This window comes from Beauveria bassiana (assembly GCF_000280675.1).
Source record: "Beauveria bassiana ARSEF 2860 unplaced genomic scaffold BBA_S00021, whole genome shotgun sequence".
Classification (NCBI taxonomy): Eukaryota; Fungi; Ascomycota; class Sordariomycetes; order Hypocreales; family Cordycipitaceae; genus Beauveria; species Beauveria bassiana.
Genome location: NW_007930856.1, coordinates 308,029 through 318,135, shown reverse-complemented (window position 1 = coordinate 318,135; position 10,107 = coordinate 308,029). Strand labels below are relative to the sequence as shown.

Below are 10,107 nucleotides of genomic sequence, written 5' to 3'. Positions count from 1 at the left end.
CGTTCAACGAAATGAACCAAAAAAAAAAAAAAAAAAAAAAAAAAAAAAAGAAAAGAAAGAAAGAAAAAGAAACCCCCCGCTTTTCTATCTTTTCATCGTCTCTACTGACTTACATGGTCTCACCAAGAAAGTTGAACAAGTCAAGTACCGCCACGGGATTCTATCTTCCGCTAAGAATTTTTCTTTTCTGATACATACCTTCTCATTAGGTAGATATACAATACTCGGGCTCTATATTGAAAGTACAATAATTCCGACTGAGACACAAGCCACGCGAAGCATTTCGAGGTATACATGTCAGAAGGCCGCATCGAGAAATCGTTTATAACTCCAAGGTGCTACATAACTGCACAAGGTAGGGGGGACGTCAGTCTTCCGCAAAGATATAACTGAAGCCAGTATTACTTGTACATATAGTTTACCGGGAGAGACGAGGTGATGATGGAACCTCTTGATCGAGACCAGAACGCTAATGTGCGGATGTGTAAAGCAAAAGGCATATAGAAAATGATTACTTATCAAGTTACTCGGGGGTAAATTGGGCAGATATTTTGTAAATGACCTAAAAGGGAGAATTCGCACCTTCTAGGCCAGACTATACTCCAAAGGGGCACATCGTTTTACGGCACTGATTTTCGGTATGTATTCTTGGCGTGATGCTATTTCGCAGGTTGTAAACAACTGAATCATATTTGGGCGGTGACGGTTTTGGTGTAGCGCCGCGCGTCCCCCAACTTCAACACGATAATACGATTCATAATTTTGGGGAGGCAATTTAGCCGAAATTGGTTGAATAAGGGTCCAAAATGACGCGACTTGGGCCGTTTTAGGACCACGTTCCCGCAACCTCACTTGTAGCGCTTATTAGAACAACTGCATTTGGCATGGGGTTGTGCCCCAGAAGTTGAGTCCTGACGAGGGGAAAAAAAAAAAAAAGAGTCAATACTATGGATGGGGCTGAGGATTGGTAGAGAATTTCTAACCATTTACAGAGTTATACGTCTCTGTGGTTTGCATTATAGCCCCGGTGATGCCGTCTGACGCGAATCTATCTATCCCGATTGGGGGTATGCGTACGCAAAGGCTTCGTCAGGATTCAGTTTTCAGCTGGTTTAGCTCCACCAGACTTGCTGGGGCAACCACGTGGGCAACCTACCTAATCGTGCTAATCAAGCTGCGGCAACGTGGTTACGCTAGGCTTTACGCGAGCTTTATTATCCGTAGCAGCGCTTGAACCATAGTACTTGGCAACATAAACACAATTTAACATGAATCCTCACTATGTATGTATAACCTGAATCTCTAACCAGCTTTGCCAGCGCTTTACGCAGCGTGCTTCGCACACCCTAACCTAATCTAAAATCATAACTAGCGCTTTTGCGCAGTATGCTCTACAACTCCCTGAAATATGTCGCAATTATAAGCCCACTTCAGCGAAAGCTCGGGTAATAAAAGCCCAGCTCGGAAGTCAACTCGGTGGATCCGGGACAGGTTATCGCTGACTTCAATCGCGATTGAACTTTATCATAACCTAAACAGGTGGAGGCAACCTAAATAGGTGGGCAGCTCGGTAGTTGGAAAGGTAGTTCATTGAACGTCGGGTAGATGGATAAGTGAATTAGTGCAACGCCTCTTATGCTGGTCGATTCATTTAAATAGAAGATGAAAGTCTGCAGTCGGTTGAGACAATTGGAACAACGACTTTGTTTTGCAATAAAACATACAATACTCTCTATCCTTGATTAAAAATCCACATCCTTGCTAGAAAATGCGCATCAACAAGCAGCTGCTGTATGCCGTCTTGGCGGCTGGCCAATCTCTCGTCCACGCCAGCGGTACGGAGACGGATACACGCTCCATCGACGAAATTTACGAAGCCGCGAGAAACGAATCCGGAGTCCTCAATGTCTATTTTGGTGGTAGTTGTATGTCTTTTCCCACAAAACCTCGCCGCCCCCATAAATTTAACAAGAAGAGAAAAACTGACATTAAAGAATAAAAAAGCTCAGGCGGCAGCTGCACCATTGCTTAACGCGTTTCGCAGTCGATTCCCAGACGTGGAGATCAACATTACCGCAGAGTTATCAAAATATGCCGATTCCAAAATTGACCGCAGCTACATTGAAGGCAACCCATTTATTGATGTGGCCATCTTGCAAACGGTGCAGGACTTTGCTCGCTGGGACAAGCAGCTCCGCCTCTTGCACTACAAGCCAGCCAATTTCGATGATATTAATCTTGCCATCAAGCACATTGACGGTGCTTATTTCCCCGTCACTTTCAGTATGTCGAGAACAATGGCAAAAAAAAAATGTGATGAGGATTATTAACACCACCTAGATCAATTCGGTCCATTCTACTACGATTCCGACCTGGTCCCACAGGAGAGAGTACCAACGACTTATGCTGATGTGCTGGATCCTTACTGGAAAGGAAAGATTGTGCTGACGTACCCAAATGACGATGATGGCGTTCTATATCTATTTGCACTCATCATTGAGCGCTACGGCTTTCAGTGGCTCGACAGCCTCTTGCAGCAGGATGTTCAATGGGTTCGTGGAGCCTCGGCCGCCACCGGCACCATCATCAGCAATCACAACGCTACCAATGGCTCTCGAGTCTTGACATTCTCCGGCCTGGGAGGCTTCACTCCCTCGACATCATTCTTGCTCGTGCAGAGGCCGGCGCCGCCCGACCGCTTCATGACGTGGGCTCAGCTGGCAGGCATCTTTGCATCGACACCGCGCCCGGAGAGCGCCAAGCTCTTTGCGTCCTTCTTGTTGAGCGACGAGTGGCAGCAGCCCATTGCGCAAACCGGCGCTCCCTCTATCCGGACTTCTCTCACGGGCGATAATAATGTATTCGCCGCCAACAACACGGAACCGACTGGGTACATTACCTTTATGAGCAACCGAGAGGAGGTCGAGTGGTGGAGGCTGCAGCTGGAGACCTCTATTGGCCTCGCAGTGGGACCGAATCCGGTAATTCCGGTAACTCCTACTAATAGCACCTGAGGCGGTATATATGGGCCGAGACTGCCATTGCGTGTCTTTCCCGTCTCTTGGACGGGATCAAGGCCGGCGTCGTGTCCTTTATGATGCTCTATCCAGGCGGCCCGTGGCTCTAGATGCGCTTCTTCATCACGATGCGCTTGTTGATTCGCAGAGTTGAAAGGGCTAAACTCCTGTATATTTTGATTTGTTAAGATTAGTTAACCTGATTATATATTGAATGAAAATTAGCTAGCAATACAATTGTTGGTTTCGTTGGGGATAATACGTACGTATCAACGGGTTTGATTCTGGCTGATGTTTATTGCTTGTTCTCCTTATGCAACAGGATGGAGCCTGCACTAGCTGATCTAGCTATAGAAGCGGGTCCAACATGGATTTGGGCTAATGAGAGGGCTGCATCTGGTGAGGCTGCCATCGACGAATTGACAAGCTCTCACATGGCTGCCAATTGACGCCTCGAGCCGCGATGCTGCTGCTGCTGCTGCCGCCGTCGCGTTGGATGCCTCTGCTGCTTTGGCTGCCTCCGCCGGAAGCCCTGGAGCCTCGCGGCGAGTGAGACTATCGAGTGATTCGTCTTGTTATGTTGATGTTGATGTGAAGTTTGTCGTTGTTGATGGAAGAAACATAGGGCACGCGATAGGTGTCATGGTGGCCGTGACAGGCTCTGGCCTCTGATTGGTCAAAAAGCTACTAGCGTCACGCTAGACTATAGTAGGTATGGACTTGGAGAATATGCACATCATTAATCCCACATTCTTAACATACGGGGCCGACCCCGCGATTTTCAGGGTAAGCCGGCTCATGAACTACATGGTCACATTTGGTTATTGCAACAATACTGCAAGCTAATAAAGTTTGGAAAAAAAGATTGGTTTGCAACTGATGGACGCCAAATTTTAAAGCAAAGATTTCGTCGCAACCTGGACCCTCCATCCTACCAGCAATAGACGCCCGATCCGCACTCATTTCCGTTCCCCGAGCAGTCAACAAGCATGACGACAGTGCTCTATATGGTCCCAAAACTCAGCCCGGGAGTAGCGCCTCATCGGCTTGTCTACAATCTCTTCCCATGACTCGAGCTGTGGACTCCTCGGATCGAAAGGGGATATCAGAGTAAGATGGCTGTCCTTCACGCAGCCGCCGCACTGTCGGCCGCCTTCCGGCCATGCCTCTGACGGAGAGGGGATAAAAACGATCGTGAGACTGATCCTCTGTGAACAGTAGGCAATAAACAACATGTCCAGTCCCATGGCTGCAAAGAGTGTAGTGGGGGCATTTGCCATTGCGGCGATTTCCTTCATCTCATCCGTGCGGACAAAGCTCAGCTTCCGCTGCGCGCAGTAATAGGCGGGGGCTGCAGCGATTCTCTCGCTGTTTAACTGGAAAATGGACTCTGCGAGAGATTTCTCAATGACCTGGAAGCTGGTCGTGTCGAAGACGCAGGAGAGGCATGCGCGCTCGCACGTGAGGAGGAAAATGTATTCGCCAACGAGGCCACAGGACGAGCACCTGTCGGAACAAATAACCTGGCGGAATATTTGATGTGCAGAGTATCTGGAAAGAAGTCGGGCTTCCGCAAGGGTTTGCGGGAGGGTTGGAGTATGCTCAAGAATCTCTTGGCATGGTTGAAAGTCCAAGACCAAGTGTCTGGCCCCGATGGACGTTTGTGAAAGGCGGAAAAGGGACTGTAGGTCAAGAAGTTCCAAGACCTGTAGTAAGAGCTCCTGAGGAAGCTTTCCAATGAAACCAAGGAATCTCTGACTCACTGCTGGTTCAAAAGCGAAGAGGTCATGGCCAGATTGCTCATCGACGGCGAGCTTAGCGTGGAGCTCTCTGGAGGTGTGAGGCATGGTGATGGTGTTGGTGAAGAAGAGAGGCAACACTCGCAGTGAGAAGAGGTGTTGTAATAGATGGATTGAAACATGCGGTCAAGGTGCCGGCTCAACGGTGTTTACGTAGGCGTCTTGAGGAGGTGCATATGGCACGCAGTGGGCGTTTGTTGGTGCAAGATGAAAATCGTGCATGTAAGAGATGTCTGCCAGTGTTGGCAACAGTGCAAGGGATGGATAGAACGCAACACAACACACGATTATTATTAAAATCGAAGGAATCAGAATCAAAGGGAATACGTCTAGAATTTTCATCTTATAAAGTCAGCTTCATTCGATGCATGCTCGAATTCATCTGGTATGCCTAGTTGCCCGGCACTGGTTCAATGATTGCTTCTCGGGCGGTGTAGCTGATGATGTTCGTCATTTTTTTCGACCGACCGAATGGCCAAAGTTCGAGACCGTAGTTTTCTATTGTTACTTTTTTTCCAGACTATCTCGAGGCTCAAACTTGATATTCATTGATCAAGTGATGCTTGATCCAGCCGGGTGGATGCTGTCCAGCCACCTCAACCCCCGTCGTGATGCTACCCTAAACATCAACTACTCGAGCAACAGAGTCAGTGACGGCAAAAATGCATGTATAAAATGTATAACAAGAGCACAAATTAATGCATCAAAAATCACCCTGATATACCCGCGGATCATGTCACTGGCACGCCACTTGGATCCGCCGGCCTGCATGTCCCGGCAACTCGCCCACAAATCCCCCTGTCCGGCAGCGATGAGACCCCGCCAAAGGATGCGACCTGACAGGGTGTATTTTAGGATCTTCCAGACCTGCCAGCACTTGCAGCCCACACGATTCTGGCGCTAGCCATTGTTCTTTTCCCTGTTTCTCAGCCTCGTTTTTTTTTTTCGTCGCTCTTCTTGACATGTGATTATCTGCTTTTTCTATCTCGCCACACCAACAAGCAAAACCCTGGAAAAATCCGGTTAAAAAAAAGACGTTGAAACTGCTGGCAGACACATCATTTCATCCCATATTTACCCGATCCCGCTTTCTCCCCCCCTCCATCGAACCCGGAAACGTCCCGCGCGCACGCCATTTACACCACACCACACCACCACTAACTATCATTGCACCACCACCACCACCTGCAACAAGCGACACGAGCGGGGGGACGTTCGAGAACGGCTTACCCCCCCAGATAACAGAGCTGATAGAAAAAGCAAAGCCGCCGCGCTTGCATCGCCCTCACCACCCTCTTCTTTCTTTTTTGTCTCTCTTCTCTCTTCTTCTTTTCCTTCCACGTCAATCACGTCTCTTCAGTGCCCTTACTCTCGCTGTATGGCCCCAACACTCGGCTTCGCCCCTACTACTGTCTGGCTTCCAACGGCGACTTCTCTTTCCATACACGTGACGGCGCATATAACCGCACGTAGATAGCTTTCACCTTTTCTTCTCCCAGAGTCACATCTCGGCTACAATCAAATCCCTGCTCGTCTCCTCTCCATCTTTTTGTCTCAGAGCCTCGTGTTGACGCAGCGCTGCATCGGGCAAGCGGGACGGGACAAGAGATCTCGCTTACACCCCGCAAGCCCCCTTCAAACCAACATCCTGCTCGATTTTTTGTGCGCCATTATCCATGCCTCGCTCCTCGTTGCGCCGTCTCACATACCATCCTCTGCATTCCGTCATGGCGCTGCTCAATCCCATCTACGTCCTCTTTGTGCCGTTTCTCTTCCTCGTCACCGTCCCCATGGCCCTCTTTGCTGGCGTCACCACCACCCTCGCCTTTTCCGTCCTCATCTGCCGCGGCATCCTCGTCTACCTCGACCTCGCCCTGACCTATGTCCACCGCGCCCTCCATGGCCTGCAGGTGCCCTCGCGCCTGCACCGCGCCGCCGCCGCCCGCAGCGAACCGCCCTCACCCACGCCCTCGTACCTTGCCCTACGTCCGCGCCGCCGCCACCACCACCATCACCACCATCGCCGCCTCAGCTCCGTGAGCATCTTGTCCGCCGCCGCTGGCTCCGTCACCCCCGTCAATGACGTCGGCCTCGGCTTGACGCCCAGTATTGGCGCCGAGCGCGACTACGAGGGCCTTGGCGGCTGGCGCGTTGGCGACGACGACATCTGGACCACCATCAACTCGCGGCTCGAGCTGCCCGACAGACAGCACGTCCGCCACCACCACCGCTCGCCCTCGGCAGGCGGTGCCTCCACGCCGGGAGAAGGCGGTTATCTCATGATGAAGCGCCGCACACGCAGCCCAGAGACCACCACCGGCAAGATATCCGCAGGCCCCGTTTCACCAAACAGCTCCAGGGCCAGGACGTCGTCTACGACTCGCGTCGGCTTTGGCCCGTCCTTGACTCAAGAGGGCTATTTCTCGCTTGTCATGTCGCCCAAGATGGCTTCCAGAATGGCTTCCAAGAAATCGGCGACGCAGCACTATTAATGAGATGATGAGCCTTGACGACATTATGAATTGACACTTTTTTGTACACTATGAGCGGGTTGGCAACAAATAGGCCGAGTCTTGTATTATTCAATAGCATTTTGCAACTGTACACAATATTCACGACCATCATTCGACCAAAATCTCAAAAATGCAAATTTATGTAGAAATGAAAAATCAATAATCAACCGAGGGTATTTCCAGAACCTATTAAAACAGTATTCAACGCTTCACGCCCAAGAAAAAAAAAACATACATGTACGCCTCCCACATCCTCTTCTCCTCATCCACCCCCCATCTCTTCCTCTTCACAACGTCTTCCAAAAGTAATTCGCGTAGAAATACCGCGAAAACTTCTTGTCCATATTCACCACATGCACATCCCCCTTTCGATCATTCCGAATCACCGCCTTTGCCCACTCCCCGCTCTCCTCGTCCCTCTCAATCTCAATCCCCAAGCTCCTATACACTTTTAACCTTAACAACACCTCATCGTCCACAAAATCCCTCCTCTTCCCACCACTACCACCAACACCCACATCCCCCTCTACCCCCTGCAGCTCCAATTCCTGCAGCCGCGCCGCCAGATCCGCCGCCTGCAGCGCCACGCGCTCCGCCTCGGCCTCGGCGTCGCTCGCCGCCTTGGCCGTGCGAAACTTGTGCGTGTCGAGGTCGGAAATGACCGAGGCGTGGTCCGCGGCCGCGTGCGCCGCTGCGAGGGACGCTTGCTGCTGCGAGATGGTAGAGAGCTGCCGCGCGAGCTGCTTCAGGGACGACTCGGCCTCGCGGAGGCGCAGGTCGCGCGCTTGCTGCAGCGTGGAGAGGGATTCGCCCACGCGCGAGACGGCGAGCTTGTCCGGGTGGATGTTGAAGTTTTCAATCGTGTGCCGGATGAGCTGAGAGAACGGAGAGAGAGTTAGTGGCTGCCTTTTTTTTTGAGGAGTTGAGTGGTGTTTTGTAAAGGGGGAGGAACGGCGTACGGTCGCGGGATCTTCAGAGAGGAGCATGGCTGGCGTATATCGAGCGACAAAACGGTCGCGCAACGCTGGTTGTGTGTATCTTTGGGGTTTCAAAAGGCTTTGGCACGTTTGTTGATTGTATTTTTTCGGCCGGTTATCTCGGTCTTTCTGTGTCGGAGATGAAGTAAAGCTTGTGGTGGGTTGTTTCTAACTAGGTAGGTATTTAGACACTGGTCTTCATTGTGGGGGACCTTTTTTTTCGGCAGCAAACCTGCTAAGACTAAACAGAGCGGAGCGTCGGCCAGGCGACAATAAAGGCTTGCCTCGCGCTGCTGCCCCACCCACTTTCACCAGGCCGTTTTGTCACGGGTTTCTTGAAATTTAGGCAGGCCAAGAAAGAAGCGCAGCTAAATGAATATGGATTTGAGAACAGCATTCATTTTGATGTGATTCTTGCAGCTCACGATTTATAAAAGTCTCATCATAAAGGCACGTATTTGTATCATCCAGGCTCGGTTTTGTCACGGTGAAGCAAGTTTCCAGTGGATACAGTCAACGTCATCTGCGCCACAACCGGCCGAGCACCCGCCACACTTTGCTCCTCCAAGTCTTGTCTTTAACCCAAAAAACTGCCACATCCTCCCGCGCGGCTTGTCCTGGTTCCACGACCTCATTCTATCCCGATCCGCGCAAACGCATAGATTCACTTGTCCCGGAATTAAACTCCTTCCCCCACCGAGCATATCTCACACCTTTTGGATCCCACAAGCCAACACAACAACACCTACACATTACCTGCGCCCCCTCGTCGCCACACACCGAGAGCCCCCCCGCCGCCGCCGCCAATATGGTTACCGAGCTTCCATGTGAGTTGCTGCTTCTGCACCGGGAAACAGGCGCGCCTCCGCCAGCTTTTTCCGGCCGTCGTCCGGATTCAACATCGCTAATGCAGAAGTCTAGACGCTTTGGATGCGGAAACGTGAGTCCAACCAACAGGCATTCTTCCCGCTCCGAAAACCCGGCCGACTCCGAACCCCCGTCGCCAAATCCAATACTAACCCGTACCAGGCCGCTCAACGCCGCCGAGCTCAAGGTCCTACGCGCACAATATGAAAAGGAAGGCACAATGGTCGGCATACAAACCAAGTTCAACTACGCCTGGGTGCGTCCATCCCCCCCCCCCCCCCCCCTTCCCTTCTCCCTTTCTCTTCAATGCCCTCCTCCATCCAATCGCCTAACCTTTTCCTTCCACAGGGCCTCGTCAAGTCCACCAACCGCGAGGACCAGCAGCTAGGCGTCCGTCTCCTCTCTGACATTTTCCGCATTTGCCCCGAGCGCCGCCGCGAGTGCCTCTACTACCTCGCCCTCGGCAACTACAAGCTCGGCAGCTACGGCGAGGCCCGCCGCTACAACGACCTGCTCCTCGAACGGGAGCCCGCTAACCTGCAGGCCTCCAACCTCCGCCAGCTCATCGACGACCGCGTCTCCAAGGAAGGGTTGATTGGTGTTGCCATTCTCAGCGGCGTTGGGCTTGCCGCCGGTGTCGTCGGCGCCTTTCTCATGAAGAATGCTCGCAAGAGGTGAATAGAGGGAGGGGTAGGCAGGCAGGCAGGCAGGCAGGCAGGCACAAGAAAAGGTCTGCAAGACGGGCAGAGTGGAGTGACGCACAGCAACGGCCATTCTTTCCCTCTAGTATTTCATTGTTTATTTATTCTCTGTCACTTCATCTTGGCGAATATCGGACTTCATGGTTATATGCAAACATTCGGGTGTTGCGTCGCAAGTAAATTACCTCCTCTCCTTTTTAGCTTCTTCTATTTCGAACATCAGTCAGCGGATC

At 51.5% G+C, this 10,107-nt stretch overlaps 5 protein-coding genes across 5 annotated transcripts; 3 read left to right on the top strand and 2 right to left on the bottom strand.

Moving 5' to 3' along the window:
• Positions 1-1,768: 1,768 nt before the first annotated feature.
• BBA_06899 (Fe3+ ABC transporter periplasmic protein) lies at positions 1,769-3,014 on the top strand (the record flags this gene model as incomplete). Its single annotated transcript, XM_008601996.1, has 3 exons — positions 1,769-1,925; positions 2,005-2,283; positions 2,341-3,014. The coding sequence occupies 3 exons, from the start codon at positions 1,769-1,771 to the stop codon at positions 3,012-3,014; spliced, it is 1,110 nt and encodes a 369-aa protein (XP_008600218.1).
• Positions 3,015-3,997: 983 nt separating this feature from the next.
• BBA_06898 (F-box domain-containing protein) lies at positions 3,998-4,864 on the bottom strand (the record flags this gene model as incomplete). Its single annotated transcript, XM_008601995.1, has 1 exon — positions 3,998-4,864. One exon carries the CDS (start codon positions 4,862-4,864, stop codon positions 3,998-4,000), a length of 867 nt encoding a protein of 288 aa, XP_008600217.1.
• A 1,628-nt stretch (positions 4,865-6,492) lies between these two features.
• BBA_06897 (uncharacterized protein) lies at positions 6,493-7,308 on the top strand (the record flags this gene model as incomplete). The annotated part of the gene is made up of 1 exon (XM_008601994.1): positions 6,493-7,308. One exon carries the CDS (start codon positions 6,493-6,495, stop codon positions 7,306-7,308), a length of 816 nt encoding a protein of 271 aa, XP_008600216.1.
• Positions 7,309-7,616: 308 nt separating this feature from the next.
• Positions 7,617-8,315, bottom strand: BBA_06896 (putative kinetochore protein spc24; the record flags this gene model as incomplete). The annotated part of the gene is made up of 2 exons (XM_008601993.1): positions 7,617-8,204; positions 8,289-8,315. 2 exons carry the CDS (start codon positions 8,313-8,315, stop codon positions 7,617-7,619), a joined length of 615 nt encoding a protein of 204 aa, XP_008600215.1.
• A 799-nt stretch (positions 8,316-9,114) lies between these two features.
• Positions 9,115-9,851, top strand: BBA_06895 (mitochondrial fission 1 protein; the record flags this gene model as incomplete). Its single annotated transcript, XM_008601992.1, has 4 exons — positions 9,115-9,133; positions 9,228-9,246; positions 9,336-9,429; positions 9,522-9,851. The coding sequence occupies 4 exons, from the start codon at positions 9,115-9,117 to the stop codon at positions 9,849-9,851; spliced, it is 462 nt and encodes a 153-aa protein (XP_008600214.1).
• Positions 9,852-10,107: the final 256 nt, after the last annotated feature.